Source organism: Lutjanus erythropterus, chromosome 9 (genome assembly GCF_056507025.1).
Source record: "Lutjanus erythropterus isolate fLutEry1 chromosome 9, fLutEry1.hap2, whole genome shotgun sequence".
Taxonomy (NCBI): domain Eukaryota; kingdom Metazoa; phylum Chordata; class Actinopteri; order Lutjaniformes; family Lutjanidae; genus Lutjanus; species Lutjanus erythropterus.
This window is the reverse complement of record NC_139325.1, coordinates 21,238,935-21,262,647: the sequence shown is the minus strand read 5'-3', so window position 1 is coordinate 21,262,647 and position 23,713 is coordinate 21,238,935. Positions and strand designations below refer to the sequence as shown.

At 40.0% G+C, this 23,713-nt stretch overlaps 1 protein-coding gene across 3 annotated transcripts in view; it reads left to right on the top strand.

Annotated features, from left to right (window-relative positions):
- Positions 1–22,952, top strand: part of chn2 (chimerin 2) — a 42,660-nt gene extending 19,708 nt beyond the window's left edge. Inside the window, exons 3-13 of one of the 3 annotated variants that reach the window (XM_084726517.1) lie at positions 3,049–3,104; positions 4,740–4,771; positions 5,714–5,827; positions 6,005–6,275; positions 14,804–14,887; positions 16,375–16,459; positions 18,577–18,750; positions 19,774–19,851; positions 20,076–20,213; positions 20,308–20,413; positions 21,848–22,952. In XM_084726517.1, the coding sequence (XP_084582643.1) occupies positions 3,049–3,104; positions 4,740–4,771; positions 5,714–5,827; positions 6,005–6,275; positions 14,804–14,887; positions 16,375–16,459; positions 18,577–18,750; positions 19,774–19,851; positions 20,076–20,213; positions 20,308–20,413; positions 21,848–22,019 (1,310 nt within the window). In that variant the 3' untranslated portion in view covers positions 22,020–22,952. Of the gene's footprint in view, positions 1–3,048; positions 3,105–4,739; positions 4,772–5,362; positions 5,509–5,713; positions 5,828–6,004; positions 6,276–12,189; positions 13,272–13,327; positions 14,888–16,374; positions 16,460–18,576; positions 18,751–19,773; positions 19,852–20,075; positions 20,214–20,307; positions 20,414–21,847 lie in introns of those variants that run through there. The other 2 variants (XM_084726518.1, XM_084726519.1) reach the window with 2 other exon arrangements.
- Positions 22,953–23,713: the final 761 nt, after the last annotated feature.

The following is a 23,713-nucleotide window of genomic DNA, read 5'->3' as shown; positions in this document are numbered from 1 at the left end:
CTGAGAAAGTTGTGGAATGCTGAAAAAAGTGAGTGAGTCTCTCGGCCAAGGCGTGACAGTTGGCAGCTTGGGCACCTCTCTTGCCGCTCAGTCCACAATGATGTAATGAACTGGTCGAGAACCGTCTCAGTATCGTGGGCGCGAGGCCATGGCGGGCATGCTGGCGTGAGCCAAGACAGTTTAGTGCAGGGGTGTCAAACTCATTTTGGTTCAGGTTTGGTTCAGTGGCCACATGCAATTTGATCTCAAGTGGGCCGGACCAGTAAAATTAAAGCATAATCTATCGATTACGCTAAGACATGTTCTTCACATGTTACAGCAGCATGGCTTTAAAGTACAGTTCAGGTACTTGACTGACCTGCCTGCAGTCCAGACGTGTCTCCCATTGGAAATGTATGGCGCATTATGAAGCACAAAATCTGACAATAGAGGCCACAGACTGTTCAGCCCCTGAAGTCATATATCAAACAAGAATGAGAAAGAATTTCACTTTCAAAACTTCAACAATTGAAAGTTCTTTGTAGTAGCTTTAATAATTAATAAGATACAAAATGCATGTTGTGTTCTCAGTTCAAGTTTTATTTAAACAATTCTAGTGACACATTAGTTATGTGAAACATTAATTTATGAGGCACAAACAAGTCAAACTCACAGAATATTAAAACAATAAGGCTCTCATTCACTGTCCTTATTCAACAAATGGCTCTGCCAAACAAGAACAATATCAAATGAGATGTAAATACTGCCATTTTTAGACAAAAAAGTCAAACCAATAAAATCTTAATAAATTCTTTCATTAAATTCATGATTAATGGTGATTAATCTAATAATGAATAATATAATCATTAACATGCTAATTTTAGATCTATTTCTCCTGTAATTAAATGTGTCCTCTACATATTTTTCAATTATGTCGTTTTTATGAACTCTCCCATCTTCTCCTGACTTCACTGGTTCTCTGCCGGGGTATTTTTAGAGCTCACTGTGTCACAGGAATGGATGATGTCCAGATCTTGCTGGTTGGCTTAAGTCAGCCTGACAAAACATGAAAATTCACAGTCAGGAGTCTTCCTTCGCCTGCCTGGAGAATCTGCTGCAGTGAAGACTTAGCTCAACTGCACACAGTGGTGTCCTTGCCATTGTGCTGGTTGTTAGAAATGAGGACACTACTGTTGTATTCCTCAGTCCTTATCCACGTCTCACAAGGTTATAGACTGCCAAAGCAAGTGCATCACAGTATGAAACAGTAAAGACTGTTATTCTGTTATTATTGCAGGTTTTTTTTATATAGAGTCTGGTTTGGAAATGTGGCAGTTTGTCAAATAAAAGAGAAACTCCAGCTCTAGACACATGAAGGATTAGAGATTGGATATGAAGAAAGGAATCACTCTCAGCTGCTGATTCTTCTGTTGTGGTAATATTTCTGTCCTGACAGACATCCCATTCTGCAGAAACTGCAGCAGAATTTTGGCTCCTCTCACTTTTTAATCACTAATTGTAATGTACTGATTCTGTGGGGCTGCTGAGGTGTTTGTGGTGATTACTCTGCTTGCCGCAAATCCCTCAATTCCATTTTCACTTTGCTTCACTGATTTTACTTCAAATTCTCTGAAATACTTTAAGTGCTAATACAGAGACGCTTAGATTTGCAGCATTTGTGTGTGTGGGTCAAGTAAGTGCACAGTAGGTTTTGGCTTTGGATTTTCCAGTCAAAAGGAATATTGTGTACACATTGAGTGCACATTAGGTAAATGCACAACAGGTCTTAATTTGCACAAATGGATAGCAGATATATGGGTCCTGTCATGTAAACCACTGACTGCTTAGCCTTATGAGCTAATGGCTCCCTCTGTACCTTGTTACCTTTGCAATGAGTCAGCTGTGGTCAGAAGCTGGACCTAAGGCTCTTAAGTGGAGATATTTTATATGTGCAGTGGAGTCCAGTGTATGACAGTCATACGTGTTTGTTTAGTTTCTTTCATTTTAAAGGCACAGTTCAACCCAAAATCAAAAATGCACATTTTCCTCTTACCTGTAGCTCTGTTTGACCACCTTGTTTCGATGTGAGTTGAAGTGTTTTAGAGATATTGGCCAAAGAGATGTATGCCTTCTCTCAAATGTAAGGGAACTAAATGTCACTCAACTCGTGGTGTTCAACGTGCCAAAAAAAACTTAACAGCAATGTCTCATTTTAGAAATCATGACCCAGTTATCAAGTAGGGCTGTAGTGAACCAAAGAAAATCAACTGAAATTCTGCCTGCTCTTCAACCAATCAATTGGTCGATAGGAAAAGCTGCAGGCTATTCCTAGAGCTATTAAATCACAGTGCACTGAGTGTACACTGCCTGGTGGTCTAAATGGCTAATGAATTCCTGCAGTTTGACCTTTTTTCACACATAGCTATATAGTTACTTTCAGGGCATGTCTATCAATTAAATTTAGCATTACATACAGCAGCAACACAAATGCACACACACTGGCAACAAGGGTCACATCAGCTTCTGTAAACAACAAAGCTCAGCACTAACTCAGCTTGTGCTCCATAAACTTCTGCAAAAAGCAACATGAAAAAATCAGAAGATAACACAGACCACAGACTGAGCTGTTTCATGCAGGAACTGTTTGGTTTCTATCAAACTTCACCCGCCAACAGTATCACCACGCAGAAGGGAGCGTGGATATCTTGAGAAACTGGGTTATAATTGCTGTTGAATTTTTTAACTGTAATGTTTTGGTGTTTTGAACACCACAAATCAAGTTCTATTTAGTCCTGTTATATTGGAAAGAGGGCAGACATCTCTATGGCTGATAGTTCCAAACCTCAAACTGCAACCCACACCAAAACTATCTAGGTAGATAAATATTGCTACAGGTAAGAAGAAAAATATGTGTTTTTGATTTTGGGGTACTGTCCCTTTAAGTGTGTATTGAGTTTCTATTTTGGTAACAGATCTACAATATGTATGTAATTACGACTTGCACTGAGCTGTGTACGCAGCTTCAAGGGGCAGAGGGCCTTAATTTACATCCATGTGTTTGTCCAACAGTGTACCAGCTACAGCAGGAAGCCCCGAGACCAAAGAGGATCACATGTCCTCAGGAGGTTGGTACATCTGTAAATCTTTACCTAATAGGCCACTGTACAGGGCTGAAATGATTAATTATATATTTTCATTAACCATTTAGTATGTAAAATATGATACATTAATAGCAAATGCCAGAATCAACAGAAAAGATTGTAATACTTCACATTTGAGAAGGTGGAAACAGCATGTTTGGGATTTTAATTGACTATTACCTAAACAATTTATTGATTAGTCAGTCATAGATTAAGAATAAAGGAAGATGCAAGAAAAGTGAACCTTAAGATTATTTTTCTTTCTTTCTTTCTTTCTTTCTGTGTTTCAACCACCTGTCGGCCCCATTTATTACTTTTTAAAGACAAGACTTTTCCCCTCCTTGATTCAAAAACCACTCTAGCAGACTGCAGCCACACTACATCTTGCAAACTCAGTTTTCAATCTGGAAAACGTTCACTGAGTAATGATTGAGCCTGGCAGCTGGAGGCTAGACCAATCAGTAATCTATGGAGAGTGACTTGCTACTGCTTCTTGAGACTCCCACACCTCATGAGTTTAGAACCGTTTTAAACTCTGTGGTAGGAAAATAAAGCATTACGCTCAAACTGCATGTTTTAGTCTTTGGCTTAGTTTAATTTAGAGATGTATTCTTTTAATAGTTTAGGATCCTTTGGCATTTCTTTGACTTTCATAATGTTTTTTTCTGTCTTTTTCAAACAAAGACCAGTGATTGGCATCACAAGTGTTTTGTTTGTTCATTCAGACAGGTGTAGGGAGGGTCTGTGTTGTGATTGCAGCAAGCAAAAACCGTGCTCACATGGACATCTGACTGCTGTTTTAAAATCGACTTTACAACAAGAACAGTAACAAGTAGTCGGTTCAAGCAGCAGAAGCAATTTGGATGGACAGATAGACTTTAGTCCCTCAACTCTGTAAAAAGTAGCTAATGGAACAAGTTACTCTACTTGTTACCGCCCTCACTGAGGAAACTGTCAATCTTCTATTGTAGAGCCTACCAGAAATGCTGCATGTCTCATCCTATTTTGAGTCTCGCCACGCTCTGATGAGCAAAGTGGGCTGGCAGTGTGAGATTAGCAGCTACCCGTTAATTCAAAGAACAGAATGATGTTTGACATATTACCAAACCCATTATAATCATAACTGTGGATTTTAAAAGTGATTCTGCTCTCTCATTTTTGTAAATTTATATGGAAAGAGGATCTGGATGATAAAAATGTTCATAGATCGTTATTTTTCATTCAGATTGGTTCACACCAGCAGCGCTATTTAAAGGGAAAAAAAAAATCTGAATAAACATTAATATCATGTACAAGAACCATATCCTTCGCATGATTGGTGATGCAGATTCACTACACACCCTGGCATGACACAGTAACACACTAAATATTAATTCTTTGCAGCTGGCCATCTATCACCAGCTGTTTTCTGGCGCTGCCTCTAATTCATCTCCACACTCTGTGATTTGGCTTTATGGTTTAGTAGCTGCGAATAGATGCGGGGGCACAGATGGAGATAATCTATCCTGTGGTGTGGAGTCCTTTATCTTTCACACAGGCTGTAAGAACAATTTGCAGAACCATTTAATTGAGCTTTCATATCATAGTGCTCCAGCCAATATGTCCTCTTCTGCTTTACAGATGGAGAGCAGACCCAAATACTACGGCAGAGAGTGAGTGGAACTAGATTATTGTCATCCTTTCTATGCCTGTATATCAAATCTTACTCTGCAGAGAATGGTTTTTATTTATTTTCATTGCTGCTGTTCATCAGATGTGGTCATGGTTTAAAGGGATAGTTTGGATTATTTGATGTGGGATTTTATGAGATACTAATTGATCATCAGTCTATTAGCTACAATAGATGCTGGTTGGCCCGCCCCCAGTTTGGAGAGAGAGGAGTACCAGCACAGAAGCCCAGCAGTGAACAGGGTCAGCAATGTAACTTATTTTACCTGCCTAAAAAGGTACACTAAAAAAAACAAAAGAAAGCACGCACACACACACACTTTACTTTGCCTTCAGGCAATGTTTGGGAGTTCGTTGTTTGTCTTACTGTGTGAATCTGAACTATCCTTTTAAAACACCAAAGACACGCAATAACACAAACAAATGAACAGATTGTGGCAGCAGCAGACCAGCAAGTCCCGTGTTTTGGTTGGTAGGTAGGTAGGTAAAGTAATGATTTCACCCATGGAGTGTGGTTGATATTTGGCTTATATAACAGTGGTTTCCCGTCGGAAAAGGTTGTCTTATGGCCAAGTAAAGCGGTGATGCTAATCTTTATTAAAGTGGCTAAAGTATATGTTTTGCTGTTGACCCTGTCCACGACAGTACATTGCTTGGCCTCTGTGCTGGTAGTCCTGCTGTGTCTCCAAACTGAGGGCATGTCAGCTGCTATCTAGTGAAGGTAATACACTGGCTATTGATAAGTACCTCACAGAACCGTACCAAATATTTCAAACTATCCTTTTTAAGTGAATGGATGAGTATTTAATGTGCATGTGTGTTTGGTAAGAGCCTGAGCTTAACGTGCAAAATGTAAATCTGTATTTCATGATAAAATTATATTGGAGGAAGAGTTATAATTACTGCATAAATTTTTTTTTTTGCAGATTTCATGGTATGATCCCTCGAGAATATGCAGATGAGCTGCTGGCAGGAGCAGAGGGTGCTTACCTCATCAGGGAGAGCCAAAGACAGCCAGGGACACACACCTTGGCCTTAAGGTACCAACACCATCTGTATGCAGCACAGAATCCATGAAAAGTCGGCCCCTATCAGGAGTCCAGTCCTCGCTCAGTCTCCACCATGCTGTTCACTTTTATTCATCCACTCAGCTGATTCAGCCTCATCTTTACTCCCTTTGTCTTCAACCACATCCTCATACATGTATCTCAATCCAGGTTTGGGCACCAGACCCTCAACTACAGGTTGTTCTATGATGGGAAGCACTTTGTCGGGGAGAAGAGGTTTGAGTCGGTGCACGACCTCGTGACGGACGCCCTGATCACTCTCTACATCGAGACCAAGGCGGCAGAGTACATCGCCAAGATGACCACTAACCCCATCTACGAGCATCTTGGTTACACATCGTTGCTCAAGGACAAGATGGTGCACAGGCTGAGCCGTGGACGCACAGAACCTCGCAGGGTCACCTTCCAGAAGGATGAAAAGGTGAGTTTTATGACTGTTCATGTCACCAGAGCAGAGGAATGTAAACTATATACTGCATATATATGTGTTCCAAGTTTACTGTAAGTGTGCTGTACTTTTGTGAGTGCTGTGGGTGGTGCAGAGTAGAGAGGCTGTTTGAAAGGTAAAAAGTTCAAGCATCTGCCTCAGTGAAGTGTCCTTGAGCAAGACACTGCTTCACAGATGCCGCTGTGTGGCCAACTTGCTATTTATCTAAAGCTGAAACCATGAGTCAGTGAATCCATAAACAGGTTGACAGAAAACAATTTTGATAAACAAATAAATGTGTTTTAGTTTATCAGCCTGAAACAGAGTCAAATATGCTGCTCTTGTCTGTTTTTCTATCATTTTAATGGATATTCTAGCATTTTGGGAAATAGGTTCATTCATTTCCTTTTTAGAATTAGATGAGTAGATCAATACTATCATGTTTGCAGGGTAAGTGTGGAGATGCACCCAGCTTAACGTAGCATAGATTGGAAACTAGGGATGCACTGATCAAATACTCAATGAGATATCAGGAGGAGAAAAGTGTAATCTGATATGATCCATTAGCCTTAAACTGTCGCGTAAATGCTTAACTAAACTTTGAACAATACGCTGTAAAGTCAGATGTGTCACAAGCAACAGAGAAGAGCAGCTTGTGTCATGTGAAAAGTAGCTACAGCACAACATGAGTGAATCCTGTCATCATGTCAGCTGTGTGGAGGAATCTCAAACTCAAGGAAGAAGTGTGCTGACCAATCAAAAATGCTGCCTAAATTTCCATGTGAAAAGATTTAAAAAGAAGAGCAGTATTGCTTATCTGAGTCATGTTGAGGGGATGTGTATTTCTTCCTTCACGGGAGCAGAACATTTGTTTCACAGTTTGAGCAGTCTGATGTTTTTGAGATTGCTAGATTAAACACAGTGCATCCATAAAAATGTATTATTAGCAGCTTAGTTATTAAGAGAGGGGAAAAGAAAGTATCAGATTGGTGTCAGTATCACCAGATACTGTATCGGTAACTCACATGAAGAAGTTTTAATGAGCCATCCCTACTGGGAACAAGTGTGAAAAAACTGGCCCGTCTCTTTCCAAAAGGAACAAAATGCAACCACCATTACTTGTAGAGATCACTAATTAACACATTATATCACATTTTTTGAATCGGTACAAAAAACAGAGTGTAAAAATGACCTTTCAGCATGTTACAGTGGGCTATGTGCAGGACTATCTCTTTGCCAGGAGTCCATGATCAGTAACTTTCTTGACTTTTCCTGCCACAGTGAGGTCGCCAGACGAGCTCCATGAGAGTGGTATTGATTCTCTCATCAAACTATCGTCAAGAAAGCAAATGAGCAAATTTCCCAAAGTGTCAAACTGCTATAAAATGAATATCTTTAAGTTATGTCTGTTAATAATAAAGAGTCAAATTGAAGATTTAACTTTGGCCTTTGGTACAGTTATGATGGACTAGTGAATCAATGAACGATAGAAAAATACTCAATAAAAATAAGTTAATTGCAGCCCGATGTCTATCATCTCTTGGAAGGGAAATCTAAAAATGCCAAAAAAACATACTCAGTATTACATTCTAATAATGAGGATAGTTATTCCAAACTTGTCCATATATACTTAAAATAATACTTGATTGAAACTAAATGTGTACTTTACCAGCAAGCAAGTTTATTTCTATAGCTCATTTTATATACAGAGGTAATTCATTGTGCTTTATATAGATATATAGTGTGTATTTTTTTGATTACCAAATGAAGGACTGTGGACCAAAAAACCTATTATTTGAATTTTTCTTGAATATTATTTAACTCTTAAATTGTAATTATCCAAAGACTTAAGTTACCAGCAGTACAAGTAGTCATAATAAGCCTGTATTATTTTCTGATTAGATGTTTCTAAAGCAATATATCTAATGTAGAATCAAGCCTTTCAGTTGTTTCATCATCTCAGTATGTGTAAATTATCTGGTACATTTCCCTGGGCTCTGTGACAGGCGCTGTATAATACCATGATTTTGATCTACTTCCACGCTGCTGAACATTTTCAGCAGGATGAGAGCGCTGCTGAGAGGACACTTTGTCCTGTGAGTGAGACGTACATTATCCCTGTAGCCCCTGGGTGTGTTCACTGCTGCCATGCTTTGTTGCGTCCTCTGAAAGGTAATGATGACCGAGGGGACTGGGGGACTTTGCTCTGCCTGCCATGCATATCAGACACACTGATCTTGGGTGAGACAAATTGCTCATTGTATTCATTGGCACTCGTGCGCTGTTGTCAGATTAAAGTCTGTGAATGATTTACTGTATCAGTGAGGAATGTCTGTTTCCTTACTAAAGAAGAATCCAAAATATCCTGCCACTAGGTGGCAATCTTATCTTGTTTCCTCCCTCTTTTGGACCTGGTGACAGCATTAAGACACACATCAACCTCTTTTTAGCTACTTAAAGCTACTAGAGCTGCAATGATTAGTAGATAAATCGATTGAAAGAAAATTATTACCCACTATTTTTATAATTGCTCAGTCGCTTCAGTTATTTTTTAAGCAAAATGTTAAACGGTTGCTGGTGTCAGTCTCTTAAAAATAAAGATTGACTGCTTTTCTTTGTCATTTATGACAGTAAATTAAGAGTCTTTAGGTTTTGGACAAAATACTTCCTTTGCTTCGACAAAGGAAGCAATCTGAAGACGTCGTTTTGGGCTCTGGGAAATCGTGATGATCATTTTTCACTATTTTTTGACATTTTCTGGCTTCAGTGTTTCATACTTTTCAAGGTGATGCCTTTAAATGTCTTGCCTTGTCAGTCCATAACCGAAGATTTTCTCAATTTATTATCATTCTAAACTGAGAAAATCTACATATTTTAGAGGCTGAAAGCGGCATTTTTTTGCATGAAAAATTACTTCGACAGTTAATCAGAAATCAAAATGGCTGAATTCTTCTTTACCACTTGGCCAGTCAGGCAAGTGGGTTATTAGATTTTCTATCCCAACATGGCATTTTACATGCTCCTTATTGTTGAGACCTGACTTTTTTGACTAACCAATTACTCGTGAAAATAATTGTCACAGTAATCGACAATGAAAATAACCGTTGGTTGCAGCTCTATAATATTTTGGCCTCCTCTTCTTTAGAGAATATGTTTTTTATGAGCTGCATCTTTTGTGTCTCCCAGTTTAAAGAGCAGATTTATTGCTTTGGGGATACTTTGTCTTCAAAATGTCAGTTTGACAGTCAGTCAATGACACACATACGACAGGCCTGTCAGCTGGAGCATCAGTTGCAGTATTAATATCACCAGTCTTCAGTTTGGTCTTTGTAACTTAAGACATAAGCCATTAATGTAGCATTTTTGACCTAATGACCATCAGTCATCGGTCCACCAACTTGTAGTGATTTCATACAGTGTAAGGTTTCATAAACATGCCACTACCAACCTCTAGGAAGCCCTCAGGGCAGAAAGCTTCCCTCACAAGTGCTGTGAGACACGCATACTAACCTATGTTTGCTTAACACACAGAGCTTCATTGAACAGTGTCAAGCTCTGTTGCGCTCTGTTTGATTTGCAGCAATGATGTTTGAAATTTTGTGGACTGCACACTCCAATTAACCTCCATTTTAGCAAGTAAATCTGGAGCTCGTTTTGAGCTAAATGTCACACTGTCAGTCATCTCTGTGCTTTTGTAAAACTGATTTCATATTCATCCTGCCAAGTTTTATACACGAGGATCTGAGTCAGTGACAGCTGTGATGATGACAGGCTTTGTCAGGCGGCGTTTGAAAACCACCTGCCAGTCACTTCCCAAGAGAGTGAGAAAAAAATGTTTTTGTGTCTGCACGAATATTACGTGTCCGAGAAGCAAAGACCTGGCCGATGGCTCAAAATCTGCAGTTGCTCTTTGAACTGTGTGTTTACCATTTACACCGCCGCGCCCTGAGGCATTACAGTCTCAGTAGCCTCACTGTATAGCCAACATTCATGTGTATTTACTCGGTGTCAGGTTGATACCAACATATTGCAGTGACTGCAAATTGTTGTGTAATTAAAATGCTCCCAGAAGATGAAGGGGGGCGGGGGGGGTACTTGACTCGACCTGTAGATCAACCTCCCTGAGTTTCCGTCCTCTTTGCATGTGCAGGAATTTGTTCAGTGGCCAGAACGTTTGCCACATTCCTCCTGATACTCACCACACTGGTTTTAATCTCAGTGGGGCTCTCGACACGCTGGTCTGCTTGCATGCCCTGGAAAGATTTCCAGAGAAATTGTTGTGTTGTTTGTTAGGATAATTACCTGTTCTCTCCCAAGAGGTTCATGCTATAAAAATGCAAAAACAGCCATTCACGTCTTTCAGCTGTAAAATATAAAAACGCTCCTCACACAGCCTTGTTAGAGTACATTTCCACTAGACTTTTGTGCGATGTGTGGTGATTGTTCAGTTTCAGCCTCAGACAGAGTAAGGTTGTCAAAAGTATCAATACTTCAATACGTTTTTCAATACCATGTGTTTAAAACGATACAATGTCTGTTAATTATAGTGTCAAAAGTACCATTGCTATAAAAATGATCTAAATCAGGAGACTGTGGGACTCCCTCAGACAAAGCTTGGAAAAAGTTGACCACCTTGGTGTACTTACTTAGTTCCACTCAGTGCCTGGTTGTATTGGATCATGCTTACGTTATTTGATCCCATAGTCACTCAACTTTTGAGCCAATAATATTGCTGTTTTACAAAACTTCAGACTATACCAAATACATAAAAAAGGTATGTTCAGAGGCATTTATTAGTTTATGACTGTAGGAAGGTTGGAAAAACAGTAAAATTCCCAGATACTGTATCTCTGAACTATCCCTTCAACTAAATCGTATGCACTTGGGCTACTCTATGTGATCTCCTTTATATAACTAATATAATACTGTATTTGTTTCACTTCCATTCACTGAGCCTCTCCTGAAACTGATTGGAGCCCCCGAGTAGTCTAAATATCCATGCGTTGAGTCATGTTGACGGTAGAAAAAAATAATCCCACCCACCTGCAGTTTTATTTAAACAAATCTGGCCCACTACCTCATATGGGTCTGATACCCGTGATCTTGTGCTCATTCGAGACCTGGATTCAGTTCAGCCTTTAATGTCCTGCTTGAAATTTGTCTCGCAGCAAAACCAGACAGTGTTCAGTGACTTTTTCTGTACCAAGACTGTGTGCAGGTTGTTAAAGGGATAGTTCAGATTATTTGAAGTGGGGTTGTATGGGGTACTTATCCATAGTCAGTGTGTTATCTGCACTAGATGGCCACCAGCATGGAAGCTAAGCAATGTACTTCTATGGACAGGGTCAGCAACAAAAGGTATTTTAGCCACATAAAAATGCTCTACCTAAAAAAAAGCAATATCATTTTCAGTGAACACTGTATTTAGAATTTTTTCACCAATTTACTTTGCCGCCAGACAGCCTTTTCTGTTGGAAAACTGCCATGTTATTGTGTGACTTTAGTGTTTTAAAAGCATAGCTTAGATTCACTGAAGTCACACAATAACACAAACAAACAGATCCAATGAGTGGCAGACCAGCAACTCCCATGTTTTGTGAGGTAAAATGACTGAGTTTGGAGTTTCCTTGGTGTGGATAGAGTAATATTTGGCTTATATAACAGCTGTTTTTTGTGCCTTTGAGTTTTTTTTTCTTGGCAATTTTGCATATCAAAAGAGGTATTGAGTATAGTTTTTTTTATACTAGTATTGTCTCAAATAAGTTTAAAATTATGGTATCTTGGAAACAAATAGATCAATTTTCAGCCTTTCTACTGAAGACAAAAGTGTCAGTTTCCTCTAGTTTTGAATAATGGCCGATATCTTTGACTGCTAAACCCATCACAGTATGTCCATTTATCTTTTTGTTCGAGATGTTGTTAGAGCTGTTTTGTTTAGGAGATGGGAAGATGTGTCCTGCTGTCCTACTGTGTCAGAGCCCACTGTGCTGTTTGCCCATGAGTCCAAGTACTCTCTCACTCATACAGAGTCCGCTCAGCTGTGCACTCACAAAGCCATGGGGGAAATAAAAGAGCCAAGCCACTGAAAAGAAAGCAGAGCTTGCTGTGTGACCACCTTTTGTGTCCTTTCTTCCAAAGCTCTTCTTTAAGAGACAAGAAGCCATCTGCCTGTAGACAAAAGACTGCAGCCCTTGTCCTCTCTCCCTCCCAGCCTCGCGAGGCTAAAATATCTCCAAGTGGACTATTCCTCATCTGTCCTCTCAGACTTAGCTGTAGAGCTGAATTGTACAGCATGGTATGTGTAGGTCTTTTCAAAGAATGTCAGCCACAAGGACAAGTATCTTCACCTGTCCTGTCACTCTCGCGGCTATCAGCCAGTTAAGTTTTGCCCTCAGACATCAGAGACAAAAAGAAATAGCTGGTGCGCAAAAGGCTTGCGGCAATTTTCTACTTTGCTTCTGTGTTTGTGAGCTGCCAATCCTTTTGGTTTTATCTCAGCTCTGCAGTTGCCCTTCGGGTCTTTTTGCTCTCTGCTTCACCATCCTCTTTATCATCACAAATCCGACACGTACTGGCTTTTTGACCTTCCCTCCCTGTTTAATAAATCGCTTTAACCTTATTTTACCATCATGTCTTCCCATATTCAGACTCAGATTTACACTCTTAGAAATAAATGTGCTTACTAGAACCATCAAAGGTTCTTCACCTGGCCCTCCAGTAGAAGAACCCCTTTTGTTTCCTGGTCAAACCTTTAATAAAAGTTCAACTTGGAACCCTTTCAAAGTGTTCTCCCTATAACCCAACATGAAGGGTTCAACCTAGAACCATCTGTAAGGGGTTTCACCCAGAACCCACAGGAGAGGTTCTAAAGAGGAATTCTTCTATGATGTAATGGTTTCACCCAGAACCCTCTCTTTTCCACCTTCTTAGGGCACTAACAAGAACCCACTGGGATTTCTACTTAGAACCCTTTTATATTATATTCCAAAGGTTTTATCAAGAACTCACCTAGGGGGTTCTAGCACAACCCCTTTTATATTCCAAAGGTTTTATCTAGAAACAACCCAGGATGCTCTACCAAGAAAAGTTTTATATTATGTTGCAAAGAATCCTTGAAGAACTCTTTCTTGAAAAAGGTTCTTAATCAAACCCTTAGTCTTACGAAGAGACCCCTGTTGAACCTGTTCTTCAAAAAGGGTCCTTCAGAAGCTAACAGTTCTGGGTAGAGCCTCAGCCCTTCAGGAAGAAGCCCTTATTTCTAACAGTGCAGCTGTTTGGCATAAAATCTTGCAGATATTTGTTATTTGGCATGTGGTTTGCACTGCTGTCAGCACTCGGTTCAGAGCCTCTTGATTAATTAGAAAAAGCAGACAGCCTTGTGCTGCTGTTTACTGGTTGTTTACAAGCAGAGCTAATAGGGACAAATTCAGCATGAACATAGCAACAGCCCCCCACTGGTAACATGCTATATGGCTGCAGACCTGCAAATGAGCTTCCTGTGGGATTTTACTTGGATTTGGGCACTGCAGGATTACTCCCTGTGTAAGGATTATGGCAAGTAATCCCCCCCAATCCCAGTTGATGGTCTGGCTCTGCTGGTCCTCTGAGACGAATGATTGTGATTGGCGGGAGTAGTCTGCAGTCAGAGTGTCTGGAAGATCCAGTCTGGACGGCAGTGTGGGGAATTCCAGCAGCCGACTGACTGGCATAGCTGGAGGTCAAGATCTGTTTGACTTACGAGGACAGGACGCTGCAGCCTCAGCTCTGAGGATCTTGGGTCAGTCTTTGAGCGGTTGAGTGACCCGTTTAGGACTGACTGAGAGCGGTGGTTTTATCTCCAGTGAAGTGAAGTGGAGTGTGTCCGGAAGGCAGCATGCTAATGGGAAAGCACTCTGCGCTATAAAGGGGGCGTCTGCACTATTGATCCTGCTTTACAGAGCTGTTGAGCTGTGTGAAGTGATCCTGACAGCAACCGACCGCCCTCACGCTCAACCTCCTGGCCCCTCCCTATCAGGGACCCTGTTCTCTCTTCTCTTTCCTTTCTGGGCGTGTGAAAGAGGGCCATTGTGTGTGAGGCACACTCCTGCCCTCAGGCCGCCCACTACCAGTCCTGTTCCCCCTGCTCCTCCTGCTCTCTGCTGCTGCTGCCACCAGACTCAGATCAGATGCAGAGTCAACCCCGTGCTGGCTGTCATCAGTCGCCCTCCTGGGTCAGAGGGGAGTGGAGCGTAGCCACCGCCGCCTCTGCTCTGGGCTGTCGCAGGCAGCGTCTGCTGCACAGCACCCACGTCTCCCCTCCGCATCTTTCCCCAGAGGAGATGGAGAGTCTGTGGGAACCCGAGCAGCCGAGCATGGAGGGAGAAGACAACAGAGGATGCTTGGGAGGGGAGCTGATTACCCACAAGGCTAAACGACAGGAGAGGAAGCGTCAGGAGCTGCTGGCTTTGGCTCTGGGAGTTAAACTGGGGAGCAAGGGAACTCTTCTGTGGAAGCCTATTAAACTGTTGGCCTCCTGTCCGCAGATCTCCTCACCTCTGGTGCGACGGAGTGCCTTGAAAGACGCGCCAGAGAAGCAGTGCTCCTACGAGAAGATACACAACTTCAAGGTGAGCAGGTTTTTGTTAAGAAATGTCAAAAGCTTCAAATAAAGATTAAAATGTTGATAATGTTTCGATTAATTGATTAGTTGTCCTCCTATGTCCTTGTTATGTCCCTCATATGTTTTGTTTCATCCACAACCAGAAAGAAACCAGAAAATTTTCACACGTAAGAAGCTGAAATCAAAGAATTTGGACCTTTTCTCTTAAAAAAATGACTCAAAATGATTAAACTGTTATCAAAATTGTTGGAAGGCATTTAATACTTGACAATTAATTGACTGATTGACTAACTGTTACAGCTCTAGAAATGTTTGATGGCTGTAGTACATTTTTAGCAGTTTTATGGCTTACTTAAACACTACGAAAATTGTGAGAGCTCATAGAAGAGAAATGTGTATACAGATGTGTTTTTTTGCCTGCCTCAGATGTTTGGTTGTCCCATCATAGAGTACATTATGTGTCTGTGTGTGTGTGTGTGTTGTTTTGATGAGAACACATGCAGCTGACACCCATATGCACTGAGGGGGACTAATGGATCCACTATACCACAACCCATTAACAGCAGAGCACATTGATTAGCATTGATTCTAAAGCTCTTAGATCCATTTTTGTTTTAGACTGCTAATTTTGTAAAGAGTTGAAAAGTACTATAGAGTCCTCCACTTTTAGTCAGAGTGCCAGTACATATTTAAAGGGGTGTCACTGGCACAGAAAAGAGATGTTTACATTGGGAATGCAAGTGTGAAATAAAAACAAAAAGGAAAATGAACATAGACAGAATAGTTGTGATTGTGCTATATATCCACAGTTAAATAACTTAAAATAGAAAAAAAGGGGAAACATAAATACAAATACAGGGATAACTATAGAAACACTCATGGTGCTGAGTGCATTGTGAAAAGTGCAATATAGTTATAGGTTCTTTAAATATACAAAGGACAATTTAGGGACACTTTGCCTCTGGGCTCTTCAACATTCTTTCAATTGTATCTTGGGTTTCAGTTAACAGGCAGGTTATAATGACCCCCAGCTTTTTTGTACACTCCCCTTTGAAAAAAGAACAAAAAACATCTACTCACCACCTGCCGTATGCCCTCTTCACTCATCAGGCTACTCCTACCTATTCAAGTATCAATGAAGGTGTGTGTGCTCGGGCACACAGGTGTGGCTCCATTTGCCATCTTATCTGTGTTTTTTGGGTGCTCAGTGGGTGTACATCTGTTATTATGACTCGCAGGCTTGCCTGCATGTATCCGATTGCCCAGCAGCAGATGCCAGGCACATTATAGTAAAGCCTTTAATCTGCCTTGTATATACAAATGCTGTCATTTGGCGAGGGGGTCCCATCCACTGTAGCTTGGGATGACAAAGTAATCTCTATATCCAGTACATCAAAGAGGAGGTTCTCCATTTTGGACTGGATGCAGCAGTGACTTGCAATATGTGGTGTGTGTGTATGTGTGTGTGTGTAACAATGTTGTCTCTAACCACAGGTACACACCTTTCGAGGGCCGCACTGGTGCGAGTACTGTGCCAACTTCATGTGGGGGCTCATCGCCCAAGGTGTCCGCTGCTCAGGTACCTATACACTCAAGCAGTGTCGCAATATACCAGCATTGATGATAACTGTGATGTTTAAATAGAAATAAAGAAATGCTGATGTCATATTAATAATACACATTTGATAATAGTGTGGCAACAAAGGTTCCCAAACCTTTTCTATGTGAAGGACCCCCACACTAGATGCACATTAGAGAATTTTTTTAAATTTTTAGGTTTGAAGATAAAAAAAATCTTCATTATCAAACTGGGATCACTGTAAATTACAGTCACCAGACCCTATTTCCTCCCATCTTATTTCAACTTCCAAAACATGTGTCAAAGTTAAATATTTGCTGGGAACCCCCTTATAACCCACTCAAGGACCCCTGTTGATCTGTGTAATTGCATTTTTTGTACATTTTTGTTCAGTTATGGTTACAAACTCCCTCTTCACCTTCCTACACTCATGTTTCGAATGTTATTCATTTGTCAAAAAAAAAACACAAAAAAAAGTTAAAGATGAATTTGACTGATGCATTACCATGAATTCTTTTGGCCATGATAATCTCACTCCAATATCAGTTGCATGTCATGGATTACACATAGAATGTCATGTAAGTCTTAGATTACACAAGCAGTGAATATTTTCTGGATAATTCGGTTATGTCATGTTTTATGGTTGTTTTTCTTTTTCCTGTTATATCTGCAACTAACAAGTTTAGGCCCTCCTGTCACAAATCCATGAAAATACACACATCAGAAAAACCTAGTGAAGAACAAACACTGTTATATAATAACAGCTGTAACTGTTCCTCAGGAATATTTAATCACAGTCACGCCAAAATGAAAGGCAACTAGTTTTCTTTTATTTTGAAATTCTCCTTGTATTTGTTATTATCTTTTTGTTCATCTCATATAACTTAAATTAAAGCCCGGTCTCTCTGAGCCAACCAACAAAGTACATAAAAATATAGACACAGAATATTATAACAAAGTGTAAAATAGAAAAGCTGACTTAGTAAATAGAACGTGTGTGAAAAAATAAATAAATTTAATTAAAAAACAAATGGTTGTACTGCTGTTAGACACACAATCCGATTTTTCCATCTTTTCAGAAACTTTTCCTGTTGCAGTCTGATAGAAAAACAGATTCTTTCCATCCTATAAATGTCAAAAATTGCGTCAGTCCCAACATCAACTGTGGTAACTTGATGTTTTCACACAGTTTTTTTCTAATTCCCTCATAAAATAGTTACTGTGCAAATGTGATGTGATGCAGTTTGACACCATTGACATCATACAATGTAAGTTATGTTTCTCTTTCATCAGAAATGACCACAAATAAAACATGTAAATGATGATAAAACGCAGGTCAAACATAGGTCAAATGCACTATAATTGTTGTCTTAAATATAGCATCAGAACGAAGTGATTGATCGTGTATTAGAGTTCAGTAGGGTTTTTTTCATGGCCTCTGTGGTCACAAGATGCTTTCACTGCATAGTCCTGGAACTGATGTGCACATCAGTGGACTTGGTTGCTTTCTCCCCAAACAGAGTGTTTGTTGTTTAGACATTTGCCATGCTGATAAGCCAGAGGCAAACACTGGTATCATCAGACACCTCATGTGCTGTGAACAGGACAGACTTCTTTGTCCTCTCTCGCTCAGCGTCTAGCCTTTATTTTTTTTTCTTATCTGCTGCCACACTCTCTCTGCGAGCAAGGACCCCAATCAGCATCTGAGCGTTAACGTCGCTCAGGCGGTAAAAACGTCTCTGTGATGAACGATTTCAGTCGGACACCCCCGTCTACAAGTGCACCTCCTTCAAAAACCAAGTTGTGCCGCCAAACAAGCAGGCGTACTTGTCTCACACGCACACAGACACACTCTGCTCTTGCCAGCTGTCCAGCAGGCTCCATGTGACTAAAACTACAACAAGAACCCCCACCCACGCTGCCATGTTCGCTGTTATCTACCTTTGGCGCAGTGCACTGAGACGGCTTAGCAGCGGCTGTGCTGTCTGACAGAGCAGTTTATCACCGACTCTGAAAAACCTTTTCAAACTGCTGTCTTAAGCCTGCTGTGATGGTTGTGTTATCATGAGTCTGAGGCTAATCGCTGTCTCTCTGTTTATCTCCCTCTTGTTCTTTAGATTGTGGTCTGAATGTACACAAACAGTGTTCCAAACTGGTTCCCAGCGACTGCCAGCCGGACCTGCGCAGAATAAAGAAAGTGTTCAGCTGTGACCTCACCACGCTTGTCAAAGCTCATAACACGACGCGACCCATGGTGGTGGACATGTGCATTCAGGAGATAGAGCTGAGAGGTACGATCTCATACTCAGGTCTGTTTGTAGGGTTAACCACTGGAGCAGTATCCTAGATGCATTTATCCATATAAAGAAGGCTAAAAATGCAACAATACAGCTACCATTATAATCAAAATACAGAAAACAGAATTTATTCTAGTCTGACCGATTCATTATTATGACTCTTGGACCCAAAACGGCCTTGTGCCGACTGACAGCCCAAATCTGTTTTTTGGTATATCCAGATTGTATCCAGAGTGGTTTTAGAAAGAAAAAAGAAAAAAAATATGAAATGCACATTTTTGTATTAATTGCATGGTGGTTTAAAACATGATTCCAATCAGATTCCTTGAGAAGTGTCTCAGTTTGGACAGTTTTTTAAGTGTCTTACGTGTCACTCGCAAGGTGACACATAATGACGACATCAAATCCAGACTGATGGAAAAGCATCAGAATGGCTGAGCAGCTGGAGGACAACACAGAGAACAACAGTGTCTTATGTCTCTGTCTGTCTTATTTCAGTGTCTGTGGACAGACAGACACTGAAATAAGACAGATGCTGAAATTAATTGTCTGCTGAAATTTTGGAGGGAGGCTTCTGTTCAACGTCTTGACAGCGTGATTGTTTGGAGGCTGTCACCAGCGTATGTGGTTGCTGATGGCTTTGTCGTTACCACAACAACCCATGCGGACGGGTTGGTGATGTCTGAACACACAAATCTGATCTGATCACTTACAAATAATAATGCAGACAGTCTGTCTTAAAGATCTGAGCTGAGAAATAATTTTGATTTGTCTGTTACATGTAAAAACATGTTACAAAACACGTCTGATTTCTAAATGTTGATAAAACAGATCAAACCAATAGCTGGCAACAAAGGATCTCAATCTCAAACCCTCAAGTGTTCTGCAATTACTAGTTTGCAATGATCAGAAATGTCCTTGATCCTTTTGTTAGAACAGACACCTACATTTTCTATGCAGAATTGTAGATAGTGAAAGGTAAAAAGCCTGAAAAATTTTCCCAATTCTCTGTTGCAGGTATGAAATCGGAAGGTCTGTACCGAGTGTCTGGCTTCTCAGAACACATAGAGGACGTGAGGCTCGCCTTTGACCGAGGTTTGTTGACTTCAGATTTCTGTGCCTCAGGATCCAAGTATCTGAGGTTTTCGTTCACGGGTTCATAATTTTAAATAAGAAGCTTGTTTCAGCTACGACGCAGCACGAAATTGCCCTGTCTGTTTTGTTTTTGTGACGTACATAAGAACATTAAGCTCTTATTCATAGTTGTTTCCAAATATGAAATTGCACATCAGTCATACACTTTCTTTTTTAATCAACAGATGGTGAAAAGACTGATATCAGTGCCAGTGCCTATGCAGACATCAATATCATCGCTGGTGCTTTGAAACTTTACTTAAGAGACCTTCCCATTCCAGTCATTACATTTGACTTGTACTCCAAATTCATTCAAGCTGCAAGTAAGAGCTCCTCCACTCTGGTTTATTCCACGCCATAACTGTGTTACTGGTGCCCTGTGGTGCTCTGATACTAATCATATTACTCATGTAACAGAAATTCCAAATGCTGACTCGAGATTGGAGGCCATCCATGAGAGTTTGTTGCAACTCCCTCCAGCCCACTACGAGACCCTACGCTACCTGATGGCTCACCTCAAGAGGTTGGTTCATGCACACACACATCGTCAGAGCTTTTAGTTGTTTCATTTAAAGGATAAGCTCGTAATGTTTAATACTTTTTGGAATCGCTACAAATCCCTTGAAAAGGTCAAAGTTAATACTGAATTAATCCTACTAACAAGTATTGCATGTAAAGTATTGATGAATGATATACATTAGATACTGATACTTTTTGTTAAATTTTACTAATTCCAATATTGATACTAATTGTTTTTTGTTTTTTTTCTGTAATTTTTCAAAAATAATTGTAGAAAAAGACAAAAGATCAGATAATCAAATGACACACATTGGCCATTGATAATAATAATAATTATATAAACAATTAAAATAGTAATATTATTTGTGTAGCACTTTAAATGGTACTCAAAGACACTTTACATGACAAAAAGAGAGAGAGAAAAAAGAGAAAGATAGGAACACTAAAGGTAGTATCAGCATAAAAGCAACTACAAACAACTAAATAATAACAAATAAATTAATTACTACATCCTTCATGTGTGGCCAGAGCCTGCTGATATATCTTCTCTCCTAGCGTAGCCCTCTGTACTATAAACCTCTATTGCTCTTGGGGACATAGTCCTTCACTCCTTCATGGGCACTGTAGTTTATTTTAGTTGATCCAACATAATACTCGGGGTGGGAATCGCTTGGCACCTCATGATTTGATTCGATTCCAATTCAGAGGGCTATGATGTGATTATAAAATGATTATTGATGCATCTTGAGGAATCAAAATATTTGATTTCTGTATATGATAGATTTTTTTTCTCATTGTGTGACTACATGCTGCTTTTAAAACATAAAGTGATTATAATGAATTTGTGATGAGTCATACTTTGTTTAATTAATTAGACATTAGGCGTACAGTGTGGCTTTTGTCCAGGTCTCTTTTCAATTTTATAGACGCCTCCATCTTCCATCACTAGCTTTCAAGCTACGGGTTTTAAATTTCCAGTTATTGACTTTTCTGTATTGATTCATAATCTTTCAAGAGAGAATCGCAATGCATCTAAAAATCAATTTAGCACCACCTGTGTATTATTCCACATTTGAAAACAATTTTTGCCAAGAAATTACAGTGCCCAGCTCTTTTTAGAAATTATTGAGTGTATTGAAAAAAATATATTTATAAGCCATTGTTAAAGATGTGTCGTTCAGGCTGAGTGCCACAGAGAGAGTAGAGGTCAGAAAGCGTTGAGTGCAGGACTAACGCATTATTGGTTTTGGTCTGTTTATGGGATTTGTTGAAAATAAGATTACTGAAAAATAATGCCATCCTTCTCATTGACGTCAGCGTTCCTGAGGTGAATCCACTCATGATCCAAAAGAAAACCACATTCAAATGTTTTGCTGTTTTTGTATTTTTGCCTGATAGGACTGTCTTTACAGCCAAGTTTTCTTCTTGTGTTTTACAGGGTGACTCTGTTTGAAAAGGACAATTTAATGAATGCTGAGAACTTGGGGATTGTCTTTGGTCCAACGCTCATGCAGCCACCAGAGATGAATGCTTTGACAACCCTGAATGACATGAGGCAGCAGAAACTAGTGGTGCAGCTGATGATCGAGCATGAAGATGTCTTATTCTAACCGAGGACTGAGGCATGCAGGCCTTACAACAGAAACGAAGGACAATTATTTATTCTGTCAAAGAGGAAATTCAAGCCACCTTGATTCTAATGAAGTTTCAGAATAGTTTGTAATCAAATTGAACTTGAAACGCTTCTTTCTCGCATGACTGTTTTAGTTGAAGTTGGTTTAGTGTCGACATGTTGTCTTGTTACTGTAAGTTTTAGGTTTTCATAGTCAGCCGAGACCATCGTTTTTATATTAGGAGATGATCCAGTATTTTTAACTACCTGCAGTGCTGTTCCCTCCGCTCTTTAATTTGAATCTGACTGTCACTACCTGGTGTAGACTCAGTCATGTCAGCGCTGTGTGAAATCTGCCCCAGGCGGAGTGTCAATCAGTGAGGTCCTGGTGCTGTGGAAACCGAGCCTCACGGCGACAGCCAAGCTAACTTTCCCACAACATGTGTGCATATTGTGATTGTAGTGGGAACACTGGTTAAAATTTAATTGTAGATAAAAATCAGATCATGTGATGATCAATATTTTAACTGTGTGTACTAAAATATGAGACAATTGGGCGCTCATGAAGCACTTTTTTGCAACAAGTGTAAAGATTTATTTTGTAAAGATGTTTATTTTTGTCTTTTACTCTGCATCATATTCTTTTGTCACAATAATATATACTGTTGAGAATGATGTTTGTTGAATTGATGTCAAAATACAAAACTGTTCACAAGAGAAAAGAAGAATCAGAAGAGCGACAGTTTGTGGATTTACCAGTTTCATTTGCAACGTTCTCAGTGTCATTGTGAGGAATACATAAGTGGATTAAATATTGATCATTTTAATTCACATGCCATATTGCAGACTGTGCACCACATGAGCAAACCTCCTCTGCACATATATCCGCCGTCGGTTTGTAGTATTTCCGTTTACATGCTGTAATCTGGGATATTTTCACGTAAAAAAATATGGTCTGGGCCCATTTTTTCTTTTTGTATGCCAGTAACATTGCTCGGTGCAGCAGTAGTTGCCATTCACTTCACAGTGATGCCATAGAAGTTAATAGTCATACTAAAGCTGTGGCCAGCATGTTGCTTTCACAGTTGGTTTGATGTGATTAAGTAAATCCTTTCTACAAATCCATTTTATCAAAATGTATTTTTGTGACGGTTGCGATTAAAAATGTAATTTATCAAATGATGATTTATTAAAGGCGAGAAAACACTTTAAAATAGTGTGACCTATTTCTCACAATGTTGGTCTCCATTTAACATAATGTTACCATGGTGTGATAGCTGTAAAAGTAAGAAGACCAAACCCTTATAATAGGGATGACTGCTAGTTGCCTGAAGCGCAGTGAATCACAGGTATGTGCTTTACAACCTTTTATCTTGTGACAGCTACTGCCACATCCCTGCCAGGTCTTTTACCCAGAAGGCTTTATCAAATATTCAATCTCTGTCTGGCTGTGTATCCTTCCTACTTGTCCAGTTTTACCTGTAGGTGTGGTCAGCAGGGTGGACATTTGCCAGACAGCATATAAACTTAAGTGGTGAGAAAAACAGCAGTGCTTTTTGTGAGAAAAGGTGTAGCTGCACCACAGTTGCAAACTCCAACTTGCCACTCTTAAGTAACGTTTCCTTAGAGTATCACTGGTGCATGTCAGCCTTCATCAGAATCTAGTTTTAGCAGGAAAAAAATTACAAAACA